Raw genomic sequence first — 26831 nt, 5'->3', positions numbered from 1 at the left:
AAATCCAGTCAGAAATTGCGAAAATGTTCAATTTTCACAGTGCCAGTCACTAAAAGCAAGAACTACTAGACATGTAAATAGTTTCTTTCCTAATGCAGCCACTAAGATAGTTACATTATCTAATTCATCTCCGTCTTTTACTGATTTCTACACTCCTCCTTTCAATTCAAATTGTGTTTATTTTAGTATTCATTTTATATATGACTTACTTAATATATTACTGGACAGGAGTGCAATCCTATACAAAAAGGGCAAGCTCGGTTATGGGATGCACTCTGAACCTCCTGGAGACAGCAGGGAAGGAGAAAGTTAAAACAAAACTGAGTGCTGTTATGAACAGCTCTGCTGACACACTAACTTTGAATACTTTCAGCCAACAAATTATTCGGCAGAAGCGAGTCAAGAAAGGCAATACCCCTGCATAATTCCTCGATGTGACTCCCAAGACAGTTTTTCGTTCTTTTTTGTAATTCTGTAAAGTGTTTAGACCATTCTATCTATCTATCTATCTATCTATCTATCTATCTATCTATCTATCTATCTATCTATCTATCTATCTATCGAGCTATCTATCGAGCTATCTTGTCTTGTACAGTATATTTGCGTTCTACAGTATATGACGTTGCAATGGCGTCGTGTACAGTATATCGTGTTTTTTAGTTATATGTACCGTGTTATGTGACAGGTTTCTGCTCACACTTATAGGTAATCTAACCTAGACACAGATACAATATCCGACTACGCCACCCAGTTTTATTAACAGACTGGGAACTCTTGAGGTTTACTTAATAGAACACTGGTTTTGGGTGGCGAGTAAACACACAATGAAAGTCTCGGCAGCAATTTCAGGAAAAGCAACCTGTATTACACAAGACAATAAATAACATAAGTATCCAGAAATATCAGGAACGAAAACTTAAGAAAAACACAATCCGTACTCTAAAAATCCGTGAAAGACAAAAAAGTGGAGAATACAACCTTTAGTGCATGGTGCGGAGTCCAGATGCGCTCTGTGTTACCACAACAATTAATCATTCCACTGTCCACAGATACACTCCGTTTGCTTGTTTCCCGACAGAAGTTTTGCCAGATTGTCGAATCCCATTCAGCGGCTCTTCCTCCCTGGAGGTAGGTGTTGTCGTCAGTATGTCTCAAGTCTTACCTGTGCTCTTTGCATGTGGTCTTGGCGGCGTTCTCAGTGAACTGTCCCTCACGGTACCACCCACTGCCCAGAAGTATATTTCTGCTTCAGTCCCTGTCTAGATTAACATGACGATTTATCAAACAATGGTACATACCAATTTGCTTTTTTCAGCTGTAATGTAAACATATTATCATTGTTTAAACAACAAAATCAAAGCAGGTAACTATTTATGTCCTGTAGACAACCAGCAACAATAATCTGTAACACAATTACTCAGGAGATTTGCCTTTCCACTTATCATCCCAGTCCAATAAATGGGTGCCTATTGCCCCTTCATCTACTGGTTTTGACATTTAATATTTAGATGTTTCTTTGCCTAAGAGAAAAAAAAAAACACCCAGTGTACAAAAATTTTCACCTGTGAAAATTGTGTGTATTGCTGTAACACCAAGAGATGTTGCCTGGCAGTAAAGTTCAAGTTGAACTTAAAGAAAAACACTTGGAAACCAAGCAAAGGAAGATTCAATTTTCTAATTTATCTGGGCAACACTTTTCATATCCATACTAGGTGCTATCTTTGGCACCAGTATAAAGCCACAATATTCAGAGAAAGCAATACCTGTCACGAAGTATGGCAGTGACAGCATCTGGCAAAAAGGGGTACATCTCTATTGTGGCTCATGGCAACTTATAAAGATCAAATTCAAAATGAACATACACAAACAAGGCAACCTGCAGCAGAGTGGATATGAAGAAGATGTTTTGCTTTCCAACATGACAAAAACTAAACATTCAGTCATTTCTCCAAAGCCCCAATGTAATGACATAGGAAAAAAATGTTTTGATTCAAAATCCACATTTCCATCGATCAAATCCTCTAAGCCCAGTTCGGGGTCATGAGGCAAGTGTTTATCCCAGCACCATGGACACCAGGCAGGAACCAATCTACCCAATCCAGGGCTAACATAGTGTGCATAAGTACATATGCAGGGACTATTTAGAATTGCAATTTAAAGTAATGCATATGCCTTTGGAATGTAGGAGAAAAAACTTTAACACTCAGAGAATAAAGCAGTCGTGGCCACAAATGTCCTGTTGGCAGTAACTGGTTGAAAGAATTACACTCATTGTACACCCACACATTACATTCTTAAAAATACTGTTTATTGTAGCTGTTATACAGACAGACATGCATTAGTAACAATAGTATAATAATAATAGAATTAGTAATGCAGCTAATCATCATTCAGATGTAACAAGTGAAATGAACTTTATTTTTCTATTTTGATTTTTTTTACTGTTCTAGAATAAAGTGCAATACCACTCCACTACTCCATATTTCTTTCCTTTTTTATTCTCTTATACGTTAATAAGGATACAGTGTTATGCAGAGGTGTACTTATAACAATTTTATAGACAAATGATACTATTTATAGTTGAGCGGGGGGTGCGCGAGATGGTTTCTTCTTCCTAGGGGGGGCATGACAGAAAATAATTGAGAAACACTGCTATAGCTGCACAGTGGACTCCATCCTTACTTGGCTGTGTAGCACCGTGATATGAGACCTGGTGCAGAAAGCACTACAGAGGGTGAGGAATTTGGTTAAGAATAATATTGGCACACAGTACCCTTTAGTCCAGTACATATAATACACACATTACCTTAGAAAGGCAAACAGTATTATTGAAGACCCTAGTTGTTCTCTGCACCTTCACTTTTAGCAAATGAAGACCATTAGGACTCATACCACCACATTTAGGGACTGTTTTTATCCCTAGGTAGCTACCCAACAGCTACTTATACTGACAAATCCCCAAAGGTGCCTAATGTGTGTTCTTACATATTTTCTGTTGTTGTATTTAATGTCTGCAGTCAGTACTGTACTACTGTCACTAGTCTGTAAGAGATTTGAGTAAGAAACCCATTTTACTGCACATACCTCAATAAACTTGATCTTTAAAACAAGTTAATTCTCCTGCATATATGGTAGGAAAAATACAGTAAACATTACATTGCTCCTGTTTGGGGAGGTAATTTGAAAACAATCAGGAAGTTAAAACAGTTGTAAGTGAAAAAAAAAAAAAAACCTGAAAGAGCCATCTCTATAGGCAAACTGAAGCCAAATTGTGACTTCTTCTACTTGCTTCAGTAACAGCATCAATGACATCTTCTTATATAATACACTACCTTGGCTGTCTGTTTGTCTGTCCAGGATTTAAAATCACCTGTAGCTCGCAAACCTTTTGACCTATTGACCTGCCATTTCGTATACATATACTATGTGACGTCTACTATCTACTTTCGTGATGACGATTGACCTCCAACATTATTCCTGTTTTTAGTTTTATTTTATTTTATTTTAGCAGGGTGGCCATGCAGTGCATGCATACGGCGCACTGTTCTCATTCCCTACCACCTTCGCCGTCACTTCATATCTTAAATCATTCTTGAGGCAGATTGAAGACTTAAGTGCCAGCTTAAGTGAAAAATTAATGAAAACGTACCAAGTAATTGCAACACAAAGACTGACTTAAACAGTTTTAATGTAAAAAGATGCAGACAAAAGAAGAGAAGAATCTGACCGCTAGGGTGAAGAAAAGAAGAGCTGCTCAGGAAGTAGCAAGCGCATCAACCTCTGAACAAACAAATGCTAAACGTACAGAGAAAGACAATGAAAACTAGGAATGCTCAAGTCAAGTGTATTCACTGCATGTTATCGTGCAGTGCGCCATTATTGGTTTATTTATATAGGCATATTTTCATAGAAAAGATGTAACAAAGTGGCTAACAAGACAGTAAAGAAAAGAGAAACAAATAAGAATAAGAAAGAATAAACAACAAATCAGAAATAATAGATATGAATAAACCAATAATAGTTTACATAACATACATGCAACTAACAGAAAAAATAAACTCCTTATACATGTACAGTATTTGTTTTTCTGTCTCTAGAGATAAGAGATGCTATTGTCAGATGGACACAGGGACAAAAAAAAAAAAAAAAGCTTTCAGATGTGATGTGCTGGAGCAGAAAAAAATCTGCAAGGGTAAAAATATCCAAAGACCACTCAGGACCTTTTAGGCATTCTATATAACATAAATGTACTTAAGTTGCTCCTTATTGTTTTTTAAGCTTCATCCCGGAAGATTTGATGCCGTAGGTCTTGTCGACAGCAGGGGTATCTTATTAAATTCCAACACAGCAGGAGGATGCGGAGTACTTTGATCAGGTGGCTGTGGCCCATAACGCTGTCACAGAAAACTGAAAAAGAAAGCAGAGAAAAGTAGATTATTATTGTTCGTAAACCCATGAAAACATATTTCTCTGCATGTATAGTTTATTTGAAGTAGAATTAAAATGTAGCTATGAAAAGACCAAATGAAAAAAAGTTAACGTTTTAGAAGTTTTTCTTATTTTAGTTGTTTACGGATGTTAGCTTGGTTTATTTCAATTGGTAATGGATGGATGGATGGATGGATGTATTCACCACTTCTTTAATGTTTAGCTCATGGAATAATGAGCCGGCCATTATTAGAAAATCTAAAGTTACGACTGCGACGGTAAGGGGAAAAAGCACTCCAAAATATACAAAGGAGGAAGATTATTTAGAACTTTTTATACCAACAACAGCATTAAAATCAATTCAAATGGATACCGTCTCCGCTAACAACAATCCACAGACTGGAAGAAACAGGAGGCGGCAACGAACCGCCCCGTCACGTGATCAGAGGGGCGGGTTCGCGGGCTTCGCGGAAGTGCGTGTTCCTTACGTGACACGTGAAGTTCTCTCTCTGATTACTGTCCCTGATGTCCTCGCAGTTGGCTGCTGTTCAAGTGGACTTCGTGTTTGGCATTTGGAGAGTGTTCAACATTGCCTTTTGTTAGTAAGAAAGGATGGCAGCGTGGAGGCGGATAGCCTTTAGATTACTCACTGCTCGTCTTTTTAGATGCAAGCCTGTAAGTCTTGGTCGATGTGCTAGAGAGTTCACCTCTTCCAAAGCACTGCGAAAAGGCAATGACTTTTTTAAAGGTAAGTTTCATTATTAAACTTGTATTCGATAAAGTTATTCAACATGTATTCCTTCTTATATGCACCGGTCAAAGGTAAACAGATGGCTAGGAATAAGCATGTTTTATCACGTCTGTCATCCTGTCTGTGGAATACATTTCACTAAACAAGCAGCAAATCATGGCAAACTTTCAGTATTAACGCGTTAGTTTTCTTGTATGAATTCTTGCGTTTTTTGTTTTTTTAAGGGGTAGTTAACTTACCGCATGCATACGGAGTGTATGATTAATAAGACATTGTTAAGCTGTTCACGTTCAGAGGATGAGCGGTGTACCCTAAGGTATAAGGGTTGTGAGAGGTTGTTTTTGTGTATTTCAATAATATACCGTAGAGTAGATTGTAAGCTAAGCTTTTAATATTAATATATTTTACTTATATAGCGCCTTTCCCATGGTCAAGATGATAGCTGTTGCCAATACTGTGGTTTTAGGGTTAATAAAAAATGCTGATGTGCTACCGCACCCATAGTACCATTTTACACTCCATGGGGGACAAGTTTTCCTAGTGGGACAGTAAAAATGTATTAAGAAATTGTACTATAACATTTGAAAACCATTGCTTACATGGATCCTGCAGGATCATGCTTCCACCCATCCATTATGGAATCCAGTTTGGGGTTACAAGGACTGGAGCCTGTCCTAACAGCACTGGGTACAATGCAGGGCATGATCACACATACACCCATACATGGCCTAATTACAGTTGCTGAAAAGCCTAGTACTGTAGTTCTTTATTTTGGATATGGGAAGACAATTTGTGTAGACAGAACATGCACAGTCCATACAGATCGTGACCAGGCAGTGTTTTAAATCCTGGATTCTGCCCTTTGCCGTCTTTCCTTCGGGAGCAGGATTTATAAAAATTGGTGAGGATAGTGAGTTAGCCAAAAATGCATTACTACCTTTTACATGATAAACTATAGTGCTAGGGCCAATGATGCTTCAGAATTGGATCCTCTACAGATTGCCTTCCCAAACGAGCATGATGGACTGAATAGCCTCTTTTCTTTTGCCTCATTTTATGTTTTCAGTACAGATGCAAGATATCAGTTCAGTACAGTACAAGATATTAAAGAACTACAGATCAAACATAAAACTTGTAGTAGCTGGTGGTAGAATCAACCCTGCAAAAATGTAGAACTAGAATGTTTTGACTTGGTTTAGCAACTTTCAAAAGGTGTGGGTGTTACAGTGTTGGGTATGAATACAGTAAGAGCACTTTTATTATTAATTAGTTTGAAACATGTCAATTAGACCTCTAGCAATAGTAAAATTGACTGTTGTATATTCCAGAAGTACCAGACACCTGAAATGTAGAATCAGGATGCTATGTGTTCAGTTAAGTAAATCATTTTACTTATAGATTTAAACTAGACTACTTTTTTAGGATGAAAATAAAAGAACTTTTTTTTTTATAAACATAGTACCTTATTTATTCCCTTTCTTGGCATCCAAACAATAACCATACTCAGACCTTGCGGTAGAGTATTAATTTGTAAATGGCAGTCATGATTTGAAAAGAAACCTATTAAAAGTCATATTGCATTGATCTACAAAAATCACTTGCACCTAAAACTATAGAAAAATAAATAAAAATCCACAAGGTGAATGCATTGCAATCTGTTTGAAATAAAGTACTCGCTATGCTTTGATGCAACTTAATTCAGACTGACTTTATATAGAACATTTCATAGGAAACATCAATCCATCAAGTTTAATTTTTTTTCTGTGTTTGGAGCACTGGTAACTTATTAGACTTGCTTAGGACAAAAAAGCATGTTAATGTTCGAAACTGCTAAAATTTAACTCAAATGTTTTAATAACCTGAAGGACTAGTAGGATGAAAAGTTTGAATTGGATCAACAGTCACACATACTTAAGGTGCCAGCTGTTTGTTATTGTTTTTGTCTCTGCCAGTCCCTCAGTTGTGTTCTGTGCATCCACATTGATAATCTCTCTACAGTCTTTTAAATATTAGAAAATATTTATTACAGAGCAAATATTTATTTTACTGGTTGTATATTATGAAATCTTCATTTATGAAAAGGTTATACTTTTAATACTTAATTTCTTAAAATTCACATGTATTTTTTTTTTTTTGTTAAGTCAAATGTTTTACATCTGCACATTATCAACACTTATGTACATTTAGGAGTATTTATTTACATTGAAAATAAATGAGGGAGAAATGGTGTGTTTTTAAATTTTGGTGGTCTTGAATTCTGTGAGTATGAGAGTGTAGCTTATTTGCTCTTTTAGTGGGGATAGGGTTGTTTCAATCTATTAGTGAAGGACCTCGTTCTTTGTCTAAATGTTTATGGTCACAATAGTTCTAACACTATGTGTGTATGTGTGTGTGTCTATGCATACATATGCATTTACATATACAAAAGGTCTGTCATGAAATAATTAAAGAGAATCATATTGTAAAAATGGTTACATATTGGTTCTACCACCCTGGAAGTATTCATGGAAATTGTCTACTATGAGGTCTGTCAGTACTTTGATTACCGCTCTTTGGATGTTTTATATCACTCTAGCTAACTGTATGAAAGCCTCATATTATATACAGTATATGAAAAAGTAAGCATTATAAATTTGCCTGGAACCTTTTTCTTTTGCCTTATTTAGATTTGGAATCAGAAATGAAGAAATTCCATGAAAAGTTTGTAACTGCACTACCTGGCAGTGATTGGACACCCATTCATATGAACACAAATCTGCCTCCGGAGAGAGCTGACATTGTCATTGTTGGTGGAGGGATAATGGGTTGGGCAATTGCATATTGGCTAAAAAAGAAGGAAAGAATTCGAGATGGTGTGAGAGTTGTGGTAGTGGAGCGTGACCCAACGGTAAATTGTCTTACTGAAGCAGAATTCTTTACATTTTTAACATATCAGCACGCATGTGCTTCTGAAATTAAATAATGTGATCAAAAAGAATCAAGTATACAAATCACTTTCTTTTCTCTTTGGTTTCAGTACACCCAGGCCTCCACAGTGCTCTCAGTGGGAGGGATACGGCAGCAGTTTTCAATGCCAGAAAACATTCACATGTCTCTCTTCTCTTGCTACTTCTTAAGGAATATCAATGTAAGACCATTAAAGACAAATAATTATATATATATTAGCTGACTAATTTCATCCCCATTATTACTGACATAGCAGTGCTGTTTGCATTTCTTTATTTTTACTATGGTGTAGTCATAATGTAAAGAACACTTGCTTATGTTAATTATTGCTTCATACCTGCACACATTTTAGCTAGTCCTGCTTATACATCTGCTTTCAGCTGCAGTGTATTTTTTGCATCACAGGAATACCTTTCAGTTATGAATGAAGACCCAATTGATGTCCAGTTTAACCATGCAGGGTATCTGTTTCTTGCAAGTGAAAATGGTGCCCAAGTCATGGAGGAAAATTATCATATTCAGAGGTAACAATGGCATAGGTTATCGCTGCTCAATTTTTAATTTATTATTTTTTCAGAATTGTATAAATAAAAGGAAAAAGTCCAGGTTGTAGGTTACAATCCCTCCACATTCTCAAATTAGGGTGTAATGAAAGGACTATCCAGAATAGAGTATAGCAAAGTATATAAGAAAATTACATAAGTGTAACCTGCAAAGTAGTAAGATAGAAAATAATTCAGGTCACGTCAGGTTGGGGAGCATGCACTGGTAGAGCATGTTGCCGCATCCATCACATGATGAAACAGCTCGGTTTCCCAGGTAGACACGAGATCCAGTCTCACCCTTTGGAAATGACCATCTATCTGCCACAGCCAGTTCTTACTTGAGCGTCCCCTTGGCCTGGTCCAACCACTTGGGTCCTCCGCAATGAGGATCCTGTGAGCTAGATGACCCTCAGGGAGTCGTGCCACATGGCCGTAGTACCGTAACTGATTCTCCCTCACATTGCAGGTAATGCGCCTCAGTCGGGACTCCATGAGCAAGCACTTGTTCCACACAAAGTCAAATGAGCGGTGCCAAAGGACTCTCAGAAGAGACATAGTACTGAAGGAGTCCAGTCTTCATCTCAGGTCACTGGATAGCATTCATGTCTTGCAACCATATAGGAAAACAGGCAGCACCATGCCTCAAAAGACTTGGAACTTTGTCCTTTTGTAAAGATATTTGGAATGCCACACACCCCTTTCCAGCGACCTTGTGACCCTCCATGCTCTCTCCCAGTCTTTTACTGACTTCATAGGAAGAGTCATCAGAGACATGAATGTCACTGCTGAGGTAAGTAAACCTCTCGACAAGGTTGACATTCCCTCCTCAGACAGGCACACTGCTTATGGCTATGCCCAAGAGGTCATTAAAGGCCTGGAACAACAGAAAGAAGGAAAAATATTATGCCCCAAAAAGAGGTCTGAGAGAAGTGGCATTTTTATAGATGAGCAGATCCTGGTATCACTACCTTATCAGTTTTACCAATGTAAGTGGATAAGAAGTGTACATCCTTTCGTTATCTAAGCCCACATAAGCCATTAAGTCATCATAAGGCAGTGGAGCCGATTCCAGTGTGCAAGACAGGAACCAGATGTCACAGACACTCTTATACACACACAAGCACGTATTCAACCCATTGGACCAGTTTAAAGATGACAACCAGCATGCGTGTCTTTGTAATGTGAGAGGAAACTGGAGTGCCTGGAGTAAACTGTCCAGAAGGCAGAAAGTATGTATAAAATCCATATAGATGGTAGATGGCCCAGGAACTTAATCCTGGTCTTTGATTTTGTAGGAAGCAGCTCTAAGCACTGTACCGGTATGTGCTGCTCATAAATGTACTGTAATAATTCTTAATACAAATTATTTTTAAAATTACAATTTCTGAGTTCATATTAAAACATACTTGCAAGTTACTTGTACCTGGTGATTATTTTTAATTTCCAATAAATGAACATGGATTAAAGCACTGAATTAGAGTGATTAGTAGACACCATGAAATCCATTCAACCATTACAGAACAGAATTCCAAGTTGTTTATACTGTATGTATCTCAGATGAAAGTAAATGTAAATAAAATGTATATACATGGGAAGTAAAAATAGTACACAGTTGCCAAATTACCCACTGTTGCCTAGGCATAAATAAACAAGAACAAACAAAAAAAAACAATCTTTTTGACATTAATTATGGCCAAACACAACCCACTGTGAGATAAAAAGATGTAAACAAAGCTGTAATCTAGTAAGACAAAGAAATTGTTGACCCCATTTGTCGAGAAGAAAGGGCTTTATGTACCTGTGGTCTTTGACAAGGACACACGTTGGTTGGTACAAAACTTTGTGTGTCCCGATGGTATCCTCCCATCAGCCTCTGGATACTCCTGCTTCTTTAAGGGGATTGAAGTCTTCACATCTGCAATGGTTTTTGGGTTGCCCCACACCATTACAACCCCACTCTACAATATGGCATGCAGCCTTCATTTTAAGTTGGACCAATGAAAACCCATATGCAAAATTTCATGAAAATTGGTTTAGTCATTTATCACTGATTGGTGAACAGATATCTACACAGCTTACAATTTTATTTATGTAGATAAGTACATAAAATGGTGTCTGAAAATTAAAAGCCAAACATATGAGAAGGATTTGGGGGGGTTTTGCAATGTATTGCAATTTATAATTACATTTTTATAGGAGTGAAGTTAGAGCTGAGATCTAATCCTTATAGGCAATAATTTGTCAATCGTTTAAGGCATAATTAACTCCTCATAAGTACTTTTCTGGTCTTTTTCTATAATTGGCGTTATCACTTTGACAACATTTTATAGGATTAACATATTTTGGTGATCTGTGCAGTAACACTTGGAATACTCAGGTACAGTATACATTACCCAGAGATGCATTATCTGTTCTTAGCTCTGAGTGATTCTTTGTGAAATATGTCCTTGTGTTTGTAGTGAGGCTGTCAGCTACCAATTGATAATGTTTAAAAATATGCATTTAAAGTTCTGTGAGCTACAAAAATGTAAATTCCCATATGTAGACCAATTAACATGCTACTTTCACTATCTCTCTCTCTCTCTCTCTCTCTCTCTCTCTCTCTCTCTCTCTCTATATCTTCTATATATATATATATATATATATATATATATATATATATATATATATATATATATATATATATATATTATTAAACTTTTCATTCATAAGCACAATGTGATTACTCCTAGACACTTCCACCTCACAATAGTAGCACTGACAGTTGACCAGGGTAGATCTAGCAGAGCAGAAATTTCACATATTGACTTGTATCAACAGTGGCATGTGTAAAGTCTCTGAGCTCTTCAGTATGACCTATTTTGCTGCCAATGCTTCTCCTGTCATGCAGTTGATGCCACTACTCTACTGCCAAGTTGTTTGCCTATCTATGGTAAAGTCATCTCAGATAAAGGAGCACTGGAATAATGGAGTAGAAGGGTCCTTTCAGCAGATTGGCTGACCCACCAGTGACTCAGCTGTAGAATGGCCAGTAAGAGAAGAAGCGGCTAGTTTGCCAAGGTCTCCATGACTCCAACTGCATCTGGCTTGTCTGACTCATTTTCTGCAATCTGCCAGTGGTTCTGTAATTAGATAATGGACAGATATTGTTGTTTTTTATTTATGTTAATTAGTTTCTTTTGGTGTATTTGAACAAATTTACCTCCTTTTATGTGGTAGTTCTGTATTTAGTGAGTGGTATAATGCTGTATATTTTTACATTTTGCCTTGTAGTTTGCAGTATTGTATTTCTGAGGTGCCAATGATAGATTCCTCATCTAGTTCTGTGAAAAGGATTACTTGTGTTCAGTTTTGTGTATTGTATTTACCTTATTTTGTGACACTCATTGCATGCCCAACCTACCTAGAAGAGGGCCTTGCTCTGAGTTGCCGTTCCGTAGATTCCTTCCAGTTTTTTTTTGTCTTCTTAGGAAGTCAAGGCTAGGGAGGTGAGGTGATTTTGGGTTTTACAAGAAATAAATGGTGGTTGTTGCTGTATGCTTGATTTTATGCACCTGTTATAAATAGCTGCAGCTGAAACTCCTGCACTCAAAAATTTGGAGAGGTGTCCATATACGTTTGGCTTCATAGTTGTCCTTAGTGGATCGCTGGTATGTTGCAACAGAAATGTGGTAATATCCATCAATATTTTCTTTTTCGCTTAAGTTTATGTTAAACTTAGATGCAATGTGCATTTTTTTGTTTCCATATTACAAAAAATACATACTTTCATTAGAAAAAGACCAGAGAAAAGCAGCTAGGTGAATTTCAGGTGTGCTGGGTATGACCAGTGATTAAAGCTTGAAAGAGTTGAATCTTTTCAGTCTAAACAAAGACTAAGAAGCAACACAGTACAAGTGATTTACAACTTGAAGAAAAGTAATATGGTGGATGCCAGCTGTTAATGTTAAGTTAATTCTTTAACAACAACACAGAAACAGAAATATTGACAATTAGTAAATTTTGCATTAATATTACAACACACTAATTTAGATCAATGCATATATGGAATAAATTACTAAGCAGTGTGGTTGGTAGTAGCATTTTGGTTTTATGAAGGAAATAGGTGAAAAGAGATGACTGGTCTGTTATGGGAAAAATGTTTCTTTTGTGGTTATCTAAGTAGTATTGACTGTAAAGATTTTTCTTGTTGATAATAATTGCAAATTAATTTTTATGGTACTTACAAGCAAATTGTTTTATTTTTTGTGTAGGAGAGAGGGAGCAAATGTCATTCTTTTATCACCAGAGCAACTGAAGAAAAAATTTCCTTGGATCAACACAGAAGGAGTTGCTCTGGCATCATATGGTACCTTTTATTTTAGATATACTGCTGTATGCTTTATTAGTGGGATGGTAGCACAGTGTTTAGTGCTGCTGCCCAAAATGTTTAGCATTGTCAATTTAAACTCTTGTGCCTGGTTGTTGTCAGAGAGGAGTTTGAATATACTGTGTTTCTTTTTTTCTTGGAACCCCTTTCACATTAACAAACCCGGCACATTAGACTGACTGTCAATTGTAAATTGGCCCCAAGGATGTGTTGTGTGCGTGAGTGAGTGAGTGGGTCCTGTGGTGGACAGGCATCTCATGGAGGGTTGTTTCCTGCCTGTTTGCTGATGCTTCTGGTGTGTATTCCAGCCATTTGTGGTCCTGAATTTGTTTAGTGTACTAGAATTTTATGCTATTTTTTGTTTATACTTTTTATGTATTCAATGCTCAGTTTTAAACTGCTTTACAAACTAATGCGCAAAAGAACACCAGAGGGATTGTAAGTGTGGAAAAAATGATAAATCATAAAATTTTGCTCTTGTCATATTCCTAAAAGAGAGCTGGTACTGAATAATCTTGCCCAAGACTTTCTATTACAAATTCTGTACACTAAAAATCTAAACGGTGATTGTAATAGCATATCATACTTTATTTATGTATTTATTTATATATTTTAACGGTGTATTAGTCATGAAAAAAGTCAAGTCACAGCTACAAGCAAAAAATACATGCTTTTTTGTGTTTTGAATGGATCACTTACAAGTGTTACCACATGAATACAATATTTACTACTAGAAAACATGCGGACCTCCAGTCCTCCCAAGATCAAGATTCCAGCCCCAGTAGTGTATGAGCACCAGCAGGTTGTTTGATGGGCAGCATATGAAAAAAAAAACAAAAAAAACCCTGATAAGTTTGTTGAGGCCGGCATTCTAGGTTGTTGTAGTGTACTTTAGTGTGATTTGGTGCCAATGCACATCTTTTCCTATCAGGCATGACACATGCCCTAAGGCCCAAAAATGTGTTTGAGGAATCCCCCATCACTAATTCTTTGGTATAGGATTTTCTGATGTGTTTAGAGTTTGACTGAAGCGTGCACTGAAAATGATCACTCACCCTGTGCACTGGGTTTCACTGTCATCAGAGCACACTGTGGTTCTTTTTCTTTCAGCAACACTGCATGTCTATGCTGCATGTCTGTGTTACTGCTTGCTGTGAAGATCTGGGATGTAGTTATTTCTTTCAATGACATGCAGATCAATTTATAACTTTTATGTAATGTGTTGTTTTTTCTGGATTTTTGGTTGATATTCTGCATTTCTCCATTAAAATGAAGCTACCATATAAATTAGACTGGTCATTTCTTTGTAGGTGAGCAAATTTACAAATTCAGGCAGGGGATTACATAGTTGTTTCCCCTACTGTGTATGTGTATATATATATATAATAGATTGATATGATAGTATTATACAGTGTATGTAGCATTTCTAAGCTGGGATAATAAACCTTTGCTTTTTGATTATTAATTAAACCAAAAGCTCGTGTTTTTAGATTATGTGAGGAAATTCATGTAATCGATTCTTTTCAAGAGATTACACTTTATTAGGCTGATATTTCTACTTTTTTGTTTATAAAAGGTTTGGAGAATGAAGGTTGGTTTGACCCATGGATTCTTTTAAATGCTTTTCGAAAGAAGGCAATAAGCATGGGGGTATACCAGTGCTTTGGAGATGTTACAGGTCAGTTTCAGTATCAGAAGAATTTCCTCCCAGTGTGCTGTTGTACTATTTTTAGTTCTTAGACATTAGTAACTGTAAGTTTTGAAAACAAGGCAAGAGGTAAATGTCTAAAAAATCAGAATGCATTCATTTTAAAATATTATGTGTGCATAATTATATGTAACAATGTATAGAACATTCACCAATTTTTAAATTTGCATATAGAAAACAGAAGATGCTATGTGAATATGCAAGTAATGCAACTGTTATTTACATTAGAATTATGAAATCATATATTTTTAAAGATCACTAGAATCATTAGTAATGTCAAAATGGTCTTTAAATAGGTCTTATAGTATGAATTGTTCTATCTTTCTTTAGGATTCAAAACTTCAAGCAGGCAGATGGTGACTGCAAGTGGGGAGAAGGTAGATTTTAAAAGAATCCATCATGTCATTGTAAGTACAAGTAGATCATCTAACATCTTCTTTGTCTTTTTAAGGATCACAAGAAAGCCTGTGCCAACGGTAGCAGTAACAGGAGTAAGGAAGGAACTTAATGTGAGAAATAGATTGTTCTGATGCATAGCATGAAAAAAAAATCCATGCTTAGACTGGAAGAGTTTAGTGTTCCCATTTAACATGATAGAATCTTTTTGCAGTGGGAGAAAAGTTATACCTCTGAAAGTTCAAAGTATAGACTTGGAGAGACCAATCAGAGTCACAGAGGGCATTCTACCCAGAGTTGTATATGGTAACCAAAAGTTGAAATATAAAGTGCGTCTATGCATATGAGATCCATTTTTTTTTTTTTTTTACCTATATTCATTCACAGACATACTTCACTTCTATCCATATATATATGTACATACTCAAACTTTCCTAGACATTCACGCTTTGCTTAAAATACATGTGATTGTTTAATTGGCAAAGCTTAAATATCATATAATTTTTTACAGTTGTTTCCCCAATCACTGAAACTATAGTTGTTTTTTTTTTTACCCTTAAAACAAACATTAAGATAATTTAAACAAGCCTTCTACGATATTGCAATAGTAAGACCTTGGGAAATCACTTTTTGTGATGACATTTCTAAAGGCCTTTTTGTTCATATAAATACCTTTATTGATTATATGGATACATTATATACTAAAGTTAACCCTTATAATCTGCCTATGTATGATTATAGTTGCACTTTTGTGAAAGACTGGCGCCTTGTCTTTGGTTGGTTCTTTCATTGTACCCTATGTTTCCAAAATAAGGCTCTGGCTCCAAGAAGCCTTGTGTTGGAATAAGTGGGTGTAGAGAATAAACAAATTCTTTTTGCAGTTGCACATTTGTGGTCATGGTTACTAAAAATGACCCATTACACAGCAGTGTTTTTCAGATGTATTAAAGCTTTCGAGGCAACTCAGGCTTGCCTGAAGAAGGGGCCTGAGTTGCCTCGAAAGCTTGCATATTGTAATCTTTTTAGTTAGCCAATAAAAGGTGTCATTTTGCTTGGCTTTTTCTACATTCATAATGGCTAACACGGTACAACATCCTAGTACTACAGATGTATTAAATTAAGATACACGGATTATACAGTCTCGTAACATGTGAAAGGTGTGCTTTAAGGGTGGCTGACTATATTTGCCTAGTGTACCTGAGTATGAAATTTGATTATAGCTTTTTGAGTAGTGTTATTTTGAGATATGGGCTATAGTAGTGCACTAAGCACTTTTTAAAAATTCTGATTAAGTTAAAACAATGTTTTTTGTAGAATTTTCAAAACTTAAAATTATTTAAATGTTCTGGTCCGATTACAGTGGCAATATACAGTGTGTGTGTGTGTGTGTGTGTGTGTGTGTGTGTATATATATATATATATATATATATATATGTGTATATATATATGTATATATATATGTATGTGTGTGTGTGTGAAAATGAAACTAATAAAATAAACTACAATAAAAAAAGGGAAGTGCTTCAAATCGTGATGGTTTGTAAGTGTAATGGGTATAAGAATAAAATGCAAAGACACTATTTATTTATTTAAACAAGATCAATTTTATTAAAAAAAGAATAGTTTAAAATGTATAAGTTGTATCAAGATTTTGTAAAGGATTTTTTTAAAGATTTCTGCTTTCTAGCTTTCTAAAACAAACATTAAATGAATTGAAAAGTATATAGTAGCAAGTTGCAAGTGACTTTGATAGGGAACTGTTCAGTTTGAAAAACTATTAATTATACTCGATGCCTAAAATTAAATGTACATAACTGTAAAAAGAATAAGTTCAAAGCCACCAAACTTTCATTAAACTTGAATTAAATGTAATGTTGTTGGAGCTACACTGAAGTTTTCCTAACCTTGTTGTATGGAGTATTATTCTGCCAAAAAAAAAAATTCATGAATAAGTACACTGCTGTCATGAAGGCATGCATCCAATTTTATATTTTCTATGTCATTCATTTATTTTTCTAATGACATATTAGATTTATACCATACCAGTCCATATTTTTGTTTTCCATTGTTTGCATTGAGGTATTGGCTATAACAGGGGTCACCAAGTCCTGTCCTGGAGGACCACTGTGGCTGCAGGTTTTCATTCTAACCCTTTTTTAATGAGTGCCCTGTTTGTGACGCTAATTAATTTCTTGTGAATTCATTTGAATTGACTTGTTTTTTTTAAGATTTGTTCTTCTGAATTTCTTCATCATGCCTCTAAATTGCTTCATTTCTTTCCTTAAGAAATGAAATGTGAAGTGAGTGAGCCATCAGAAGACCAACTAAGTCAGGGCCTCAAACTCCAACCAGTTGCTAAATGAGGTGCCAATTCTTGTCGTTAATTAAACCAGTTCTTTAATTCTGTGGTTTGTTGCTGCTCTTGTGGTGCATTAGCAGACATTTCCGAAATTGTTGATTTTTCTCTTTCTAAGGGCAGTAAATAAAATTTTTTGGGGACCTCAGCAGATCAGCATTCCTGAGACCTTCATTGTTCTTTATTTTCAGATAGTGTATGATGGACACCAGTTGTTTTGGCTCATGTTGTATCTCATTATTGTTTGGTTTCTATTTAAGGAAAAAGAAACAATTATGGGATCTGAGTCTTCAAGAGCAAGTCATTTAAAATTAGTTCAAAAGAAGTTAATTAGCAAGACATTCATTAAAAAAAGGCTTAGAATGAAAACCTGTAGCCACAGTAGTCCTGCAAGACCGTAGTTGGCGACCCCTGGACTTTAATACTTCATTTACAGCAATACATATAGTCACCTGTAAAAATAAACATGTATGTAAACCCTGCTATCCCTGATATAAGCAGACTTGCATATCTGATTACCATTGGAATGCAGTGGTAATAGAATTGATCTCTCTAAAAACAAAATATTTCTCTAAATTTTAAGCGCCTGCCAGCATACATTAAACAACATTGCTCATTAGTAGTAAACTAAACAGTACCTGGTAAAATGGACACATTGTCTGTATGACAAAAAATGAACTATTTTGTATGTATGTGAGGAAAGCATATTTTATAAGAGTTCAGATTTCAGCTGCTAGAGTAATGCAGGGCCCCAGCACGGCTGGAGATTAGCGAAGAGATGGTAGCTTTCTAATCAACATTCCTTTAGCCTAATTTGTCCTTGCAGAGGTTACATTTAAGTCCTAAAGGAAAGGAATTTATGAAAACCTGGTACCACCCTTTTAAAATATCCACTCTATATCATGTTTTTCCGGCATCTTATTTTTATAAACCTGTGTTGTTTTATTGGAAATTGCAAAAAGTCTATACTATTTAAAGTCATATGAAAAAGTTTGGGAACCCCTCTTAATTCTTTGCATTTTTTTTTCTCATTGGCTGAGCTTTTAAAGTAGCAACTTCCTTTTAATATATGACATGCCTTATGGAAACCATAGTATTTCAGCAGTGACATTAAGTTTATTGGATTAACAGAAAATATGCATCATAACAAAATTAGACAGGTGCATAAATTTGGGCACCCTAGCAGAGATATTACATCAATACTTAGTTGAGCCTCATTTTGCAAATATAACAGCCTCTAGATGCCTTTGATGAGTGTCTGGATTCTGGATGGAGGTATTTTTGACCATTCTTCCATACAAAATTTCTCCAGTTCAGTTCAATTTGATGGCTGCCGAGCATGGACAGCCTGCTTCAAATTATCCCATAGATTTTTCGATGATATTCAAGTCAGAGGACTGTGACGGCAATTCCAGAACATTGTACTTCTCCCTCTGCATGAATGCCTTTGTAGATTTCGAACTGTGTTTTGGGTCATTGTCTTGTTAGAATATCCAACCCCTGCGTAACTTCAAATTTGTGACTGATGCTTGAACATTATCTTGAAGAATTTGTTGATATTGATTTGAATTCATCCAACCCTCGACTTTAACAAGGGCCCCAGTCGCTGAACTAGCCACACAGCCCCACAGCATGATGGTACCTCCACCAAATTTGACATTAAGTAGCAGGTGTTTTTCTTAGAATGCAGTGTTCTTTTTCCACCTTGCAAAGCGCTTTCTGTTATGACCAAATAACTCAATTTTTGTTTCATTAGTCCAAAGCACTTTGTTCCAAAATGAATCTGGCTTGTCTAAATGAGCATTTTGCATGCAACAAGCGACTTTGAGTGCAGAAAGGGCTTTTTTCTCATCACCCTGCCATACAGATGTTCTTTGTGCAAATTGCACTGAATTGTAGAACGATGTACAGATACATCATCTGCAGAAAGATGTTCTTGCAGGTCTTTGGAGGTGATCTGTTGGTTGTCTGTAACCATTCTCACAATCCCGCGCATATGCCGCTCCTGTATTTTTCTTGGCCTGCCAGACCTGCTGGGTTTTTAACAGCAACTGTGCCTGCAGCCTTCCATTTCCCGATTACATTCCTTATGGTTGAAACTGACAGTTTAAACCTCTGAGATAGCTTTTTGTAGCCTTCCCCTAAACCATGAGACTGAACAATCTTTGTTTTTAGATATGTTGAGAGTTGCTTTGAGGATCCCATGCTGTTACTCTTTAGAGGAGAGTCAAAGGGAAGCACAACTTGCAATTGACCACCTTAAATACCTTTTCTAATGATTGGACACACCTGACTTTGAAGTTCAAGGCTTAAGCTAATCCAACCAATTTGGTGTTGCAAGGAATCAGTATTGAGCAGGTACATGCATTCAAATCAGCAAAATTACAAGGGGACCCACATTTTTGCACAGCCAGTTTTTCACATTTGATTTAATTTCATATAACTAAATACTGCTTCCCTAAAAATCTTTGTTCAGAAAACACCACAGTACTCAGATGTTCATAGGAAATGAAAGACATACCACTGTTATATTTCTTGTTGAACGTAGAGTAAATTATTATGCAGGCTCAGAGGGGTTCCCAATTTTTTTCATATGATTGTACTGTATGTAACCTAGGGGAGTTGTAAAAAATTAAGCTAGTATGATTTTGGACAAATCAGAAAGGAAACATACTGATATTTAAGTTTATATTTGTGAAGAATTTAGTAAAAGAATAGGTTTGGTATGATCCTCCTTACAAATTTTTTTTCATAATACTGAAACTGTGCTCTGTGATTTGGCTCAGATACTTGCTTTTATAATTAGAAGTGCATTTAATGACTTTATACAACATTCTGTCTCTGATGGCTGTAGAATGACCTCTACAAAAGTATTAAAGCTTACAAAAAATGTCAGTGTCAAAGCCCCCTATTTGAAAAAAAAAAAAACTGTCTTTGTCTCTCTGCCTTGTATATCAGTGTATTACTGTGGACTCCCATCACACATCAGTTCACATATCTGCACTGTGGTAACTGCTGAAACATCTGGATCAACGTCTGAGCCAGTTGTATTCATGGCTGACCACCAACAGTTACCACACCGCAAGTCTACAAACAGATGCTTCATTGTGTGATTCCATAGCAATACAATCCCTGTAGATCTAACTGAAGGCAATTCTATAAAAATGTGTTTTGCTGTATTCTAGATTCAGTCAGTTTCTAGTACTGACTTGTTATGTAAGACAATGTTTCTGTTCATTTTAAACATCACACCTTCTGAAAATAATCATTTGGTATTAGCATATGGGCATTCTGAAGTATATTTAAATGAGGTGTAAAACCATGTAACAAAGAACCACTACTGATCTAAATGTATTAATCTACCTTTGTGCCTGCAGGTACAGATGCCAAATAGTGCAGAGTACCAACCAGTGGAGTGTGCTTTAGTAGTGAATGCTGCTGGTGCCTGGTCTGGTAATGTGGCACAAATGGCAGGGATTGGTGAGGATTCAAAAGACAATATTCTAAGCATGCCAGTACCAGTGGAACCAAGAAAGAGGTATGTTAAAGGAACATGGGCGAATCACTTCTAATCTCTTATTTCATTTATATGTCTCTGATGGGTGATGAAAGAATGAGAAGCCATAAGTATTTTATGTATCAAAAAGAATTTGAAGCATCATATTAGGATATAGCGGGATGGATAATGGATTGATGGATATTAGAAAGCAAACCATTGTAATTATGCAAGTGACCACTGAGCTGCAGTATTTTCAAGATCTGTAAACATTTCACTGTTAAATATGAGCATATGAGAATAATTCAGTCATGTAGAATTTACACTTTCATGGATTATAGAAGTACATTGCAAAATTTTATAACCAGATTTGGATATATAGATAATAAAAAGAAAACTAAGTAGTTTACTAAAACAGTGGTTAATGATGTTGCCTCCTCAAAGAAATATCATTCTGTTGCCATTGGATTAGCTGGCAGCTCCTGTGTTCCTCAATTTGTTTATGTAGTTTCAGACTGTGCATGAATATTTATCTTTATTGCTGGGGAGGAAATAGTGTTTCTGAAAATGTTTAAGATTCTGAATGGATATAAAAGAAAAGTCAAAATTGTAATAAACAAATTAATTTTAATTTTCCTAGGTATGTGTATGTGTTTCATTCCCCTGAAGGACCAGGTCTAGATATGCCTATGCTCATTGATAACAGCGGAGCCTATGCAAGACGAGAAGGACTGGGAGGAAATTATCTTGGTGGACAGTCTCCTACCGAGGTAGATATTTTAGGTTCATTTACTGCTTTTAAATAAATTACAATGCATAAGCCATACAATAATAATTTTGGTTATATGTATTTAATCTAGGATGGTGAGCCTGAGGTTTCCAACTTAGACGTCAATTACGACTTCTTTACAGAAAATGTGTGGCCCAACTTGGCAAACAGAATTCCTTCCTTCCAAAACCTTAAAGTAAGTGTCCTGGCATTGAAGAAGAAAAAAATCTGGTTTTCAGTTAAGACATGCCATTTATCCTAATAGAATTTCCACTCTGCTGTTGCAAGTAGTGTGGTTCAGTTAAGTAGAATGTTAAAAATAATTAAGGTCTGTAATGTTTACTGGTTACGTTGGGACATAATGGTTTATGCTGTGCTTCTGTGTTTTCTGTTAATGCACTGAACTGCATTTTTTGTAGCTCAGTATACCCTCAACAACAATCAGTCTTTTTATTTCTAACGTGATATCTCTGAAGAGCACTTCTCCTATTATAATTACTCAGTAAATGTTAAAAACCATTTGGAGTTTCTGCCGTGTAGAAATTAAAAGGAGTTATGCTGCATGCTTTAGATGACCATGTGTGCAATGGCAGTAGCATTTTGAACACCAAATTTAGGAGCCACTTCCAAAAGCACAGCTAGAAAATCTTTCCATTACCTTGCAGGTCAAAAGCAGTTTTTCTGAAAAAGTATTCCAGCTGAACAAGAAATTAAACAATATGTGCCATCTATTGACAATTTATTTGCTTACACTAGAGTATCATGGAACACTACAGTCATATGAAAAAGTTTGGGAACCCGTCATAATTCTTTTTGTTTATCATTGGCTGAGCTTTCAAAGTAGCAACTTCTTTTTAATATGTGACATGCCTTATGGAAAGTATATATTTCAGCAGTGACATTAAGTATATTGCATTAACATAAAATATGTAATATGCATCAAAACAAAATTAGACAGGTGTATAAATTTGGGCACCCTAACAGAGATATGACATCAATACTTAGTTGCGTCTCCTTTTGCAAATATAACAGCCTCTAGACGCCTCCTATAGCCTTTGATGAGTGTCTGGATTCTGGATGGAGGTATTTTTGACCATTCTTCCATACAAAATCTCTCCAGTTCAGTTAAATTTGATGACTGCTGAGCGTGGACAGCCTGCTTTAAATCATTCCATAGATTTTCGATGATATTCAAGTCAGGGGACTGTGACGGCCATTCCAGAACATTGTACTTCTCCCTCTGCATGAATGCCTTTGTAGATTTCGAACTGTGTTTTAAGTCATTGTCTTGTTGGAATATCCAACCCATGCGTAACTTCAACTTTGTCTGATGCTTGAACATTATCCTGAAGAATTTGTTGATATTGGGTTGAATTCATCCAACCCTCGACTTTAACAATGGCCCCAGTCCCTGAACTAGCCACACAGCCCCACAGCATGATGGAACCTCCACCAAATTTGACAGTAGGTAGCAGGTTTTTTTTATTGGAATGCAGTGTTCTTCTTCCACCATGCAAATGCTTTTCGTTATGACCAAATAACTCAATTTTTGTCTCATCAGTCCAAAGCACTTTGTTCCAAAATGAATCTGGCTTGTCTAAATGAGCATTTGCATACAACAGGCGACTCTGTTTGTGGTGTGAGTGCAGAAAGGGCTTCTTTCTCATCACCCTGCCATACAGATGTTCTTTGTGCAAATTGAGCTGAATTGTAGAACGATATACAGATGCACAATCTGCAGTAAGGTGTTCTTGCAGGTCTTTGGAGGTGATCTGTGGGTTGTCTGTAACCATTCTCACAATCCCGCGCATATGCCTCTCCTGTATTTTTCTTGGCCTGCCAGACCTGCTGGGTTTAACAGAAACTGTGCCTGTGGCCTTCCATTTCCTGATTACATTCCTTACAGTTAAAACTGACCGTTTAAACCTCTGAGATAGTTTTTTGTAGCCTTCCGCTAAACCTTGAGACTGAACAATCTTTGTTTTCAGATCTTTTGAGAGTTGCTTTGAGGATCCCATGCTGTTACTCTTTAGAGGAGAGTCAAAGGGAAGCACAACTTGCAATTGACCACCTTAAATACCTTTTCTAATGATTGGACACACCTGTCTATGAAGTTCAAGGCATAACGAGCTCATCCAACCAATCTGGTGTTGCAAGTAATCAGCATTGAGCAGGTACATGCATTCAAATCAGCAAAATTACAAGGGGGCCCAAATTTTTGCACAGCCAGTTTTTCACATTTGATTTAATTTCTTACAACTAAATACTGCTTCCCTAAATCTTTGTTCAGAAAACACCCCAGTACTCAGATGTTCATAGGAAATGAAAGACATACCACAGTTATCTTTCTTGTTGAAAGTAAATTATTTTGCAGGCCGAGGGGGGGTTCCTAAACTTTTTCATATGATTGTATTAGTTAAATTACTTTGATGCTTAAAGCAAACAACCCACTACAAATACGTAGCTCAAATGTTCTTTCTTTAGCACTATTCTGATTGTTCACATTCTATGATAGTGTGCTTTTACATAAATTCAATAACTGTCACACTTCACAGTAATATTATTATCGGATTATAGTGCAATCCAGACAACAAAGGAAACTATAATCTTTAATAAAAAAAAAAGGTAAATGCACTGCAATAAATTAAAGTTTTAATACTGTGTCTGTTATGCAGGTGAAAAGTGCCTGGGCTGGATATTATGATTACAATACCTTCGATCAGAATGCAATCTTGGGAATCCATCCACTGGTTAACAACTTATACTTTGCCACTGGTTTTAGTGGTCATGGGATCCAGCAAGCTCCAGCTGTAGGACGAGCAATAGCAGAACTGATACTAGATGGTGATTTTCAGACTCTTGACCTCACAAATTTAGGCTTCAAACGTTTATTCATTGGGGAGAAGATGCTTGAAAGAAATATAGTGTGACCTGTGCCGTCCAGCAGAATGAAATATTTCTTGTTGAATTGAACCAAACACCTACTATTGCAATGTGTAACAGACACTCCATTTATATGCAATAAAGTGCTTCTCGTAGCACCCATAACATCTGACAGCAGCTGTTTTCATTGCATACAGAAACTTTGTTAACATGTTGGCTGATAAAATGACATATTATTAAACAGATTCTATTATGATGGTTCTTAGTTTCATGAAGGGGTGGGTCTAATTCGAGGGGGCCAGAGGAGGACTTTAGTGATACACAAATATAATGTGATTTACAGTATTAATAAACGATTTCAATAATTGTTTTCATTTTATCATGCTTTTTATATGTAGCTGAAATTTTGACATTAAAGGAAACCTCCACATAATATATTTCTTCACCTATGTAGTTTGTAGTGATGGCTCAGTAAATATTTGAATTTCATGCAGAACAGAAATAAAAAAGTTTTTCATACAAAAGAAGCTAATGGTGTCCAATATTGAACAGCAGCAAATGATATCAAAACATCCATGAAGTCAATCTCCAGTTCCTCGTGTCCCATAGGGCACCTGTTGAGTTATTCATTCGTATACTTGCAATGTCCCAAACACGTGTATTCTTACTAAAAACATTAAATTGCAGAAAGTGCTCTCATTAACTAAAACGTAAACCTTTGTCCCTTCATAGGTCACAAGTCCAGCCCAGCAGCAGCTTATTCATTGGCTAACATTGCGTTTCACATGAAATTGGCAGTGCAAAGTTCACTGAGACGTGTAAATATTAAAAAGTCAAAGAAAAGGAAGTGAAAACCTTGTCGGGAAAATATAAGCCTTGTACTTGAATATATCTAAGAAGTTTCAATAAGTAGAGCAGCTCACCTGTGCAGTTTTTTATTTACCCGTTATTATTGTTATTAGTAATTAATACTAGGTTTTAGTCTCAGGCTTGTTACTATATACTGTATTTTTTTTTTACAAAATTGAAGATACAGTGCATCCGGAAAGTATTCACAGCGCATCACTTTTTCCACATTTTGTTATGTTACAGCCTTATTCTAAAATGGATTCAATTCATTTTTTTCCTTAGAATTCTACACACAACACCCCATAATGACAACGTGAAAAAACTTTACTTGAGGTTTTTGCAAATTTATTAAAAATAAAAAAATTGAGAAAGCACATGTACATAAGTATTCACAGCCTTTGCCATGAAGCTCCAAATTGAGCTCAGGTGCATCCTGTTTCCCCTGATCATCCTTGAGATGTTTCTGCAGCTTAATTGGAGTCCACCTGTGGTAAATTCAGTTGATTGGACATGATTTGGAAAGGCACACACCTGTCTATAGAAGGTCCCACAGTTGACAGTTCATGTCAGAGCACAAACCAAGCATGAAGTCAAAGGAATTGTCTGTAGACCTCCGAGACAGGATTGTCTCCAGGCACAAATCTTGGGAAGGTTACAGAAAAAGTTCTGCTGCCTTGAAGGTCCCAATGAGCACAGTGGCCTCCATCATCCGTAAGTGGAAGAAGTTCGAAACCACCAGGACTCTTCCTAGAGCTGGCCGGCATCTAAACTGAGCGATCAGGGGAGAAGGGCTTTAGTCAGAGCTCCAGAGGTCCAATGTGCAGAGAGGAGAACCTTTCTGAAGGACAACCATCTCTGCAGCAATCCACCAATCAGGCCTGTATGATAGAGTGGCCAGATGGAAGCCACTCCTTAGTAAAAGGAACATGGCAGCCCGCCTGGAGTTTGCCAAAAGGCACCTGAAGGACTCTCAGACCAGGAGAAACAAAATTCTCTGGTCTGGTGAGACAAAGATTGAACTCTTTGGTGTGAATGCCAGGCGTCACATTTGAAGGAAACCAGGCACCGCTCATCACCAGGCCAATACCATCCCTACAGTGAAGCATCGTGGTGACAGCATCATGCTGTGGGGATGTTTTTCAGCGGCAGGAACTGGGAGACTATAAAGGATAAAGGGAAAGATGACTGTAGCAATGTATAGAGACATCCTGGATGAAAACCTGCTCCAGAGCGCTCTTGACCTCAGACTGGGGCGATGGTTCATCTTTAATCAGGACAACGACCCTAAGCACACAGCCAAGATATCAAAGGAGTGGCTTCAGGACAACTCTGTGA

General features: G+C 36.6%; 1 protein-coding gene across 1 annotated transcript; it reads left to right on the top strand.

The window, feature by feature from the left end:
- Positions 1-4909: 4909 nt before the first annotated feature.
- On the top strand, positions 4910-25717 carry foxred1 (FAD-dependent oxidoreductase domain containing 1). Its single transcript, XM_039764085.1, has 11 exons — positions 4910-5176; positions 7846-8066; positions 8196-8306; positions 8531-8649; positions 12924-13018; positions 14616-14717; positions 15078-15154; positions 20877-21037; positions 21636-21765; positions 21856-21960; positions 24440-25717. Exons 1-11 carry the CDS (start codon positions 5041-5043, stop codon positions 24692-24694), a joined length of 1512 nt encoding a protein of 503 aa, XP_039620019.1. The 5' UTR covers positions 4910-5040; the 3' UTR covers positions 24695-25717.
- The last annotated feature ends 1114 nt before the right edge of the window (positions 25718-26831 follow it).

This window comes from Polypterus senegalus, chromosome 9 (genome assembly GCF_016835505.1).
Source record: "Polypterus senegalus isolate Bchr_013 chromosome 9, ASM1683550v1, whole genome shotgun sequence".
Taxonomy (NCBI): domain Eukaryota; kingdom Metazoa; phylum Chordata; class Cladistia; order Polypteriformes; family Polypteridae; genus Polypterus; species Polypterus senegalus.
Note: the sequence above shows the minus strand (reverse complement) of the source record. Positions and strands in the feature narration are given on the sequence as shown.

Bases quoted from the DNA above. Each gene is read 5' to 3' on its own strand.
- foxred1 (XM_039764085.1), top strand. From the start codon at position 5,041: ATGGCAGCGTGGAGGCGGATAGCCTTTAGATTACTCACTGCTCGTCTT. The intron at 14,718-15,077 runs GTCAGTTTCAGT...ATCTTTCTTTAG, and splicing joins GTGCTTTGGAGATGTTACAG to GATTCAAAACTTCAAGCAGG. The intron at 21,961-24,439 runs GTAAGTGTCCTG...TCTGTTATGCAG, and splicing joins CTTCCTTCCAAAACCTTAAA to GTGAAAAGTGCCTGGGCTGG.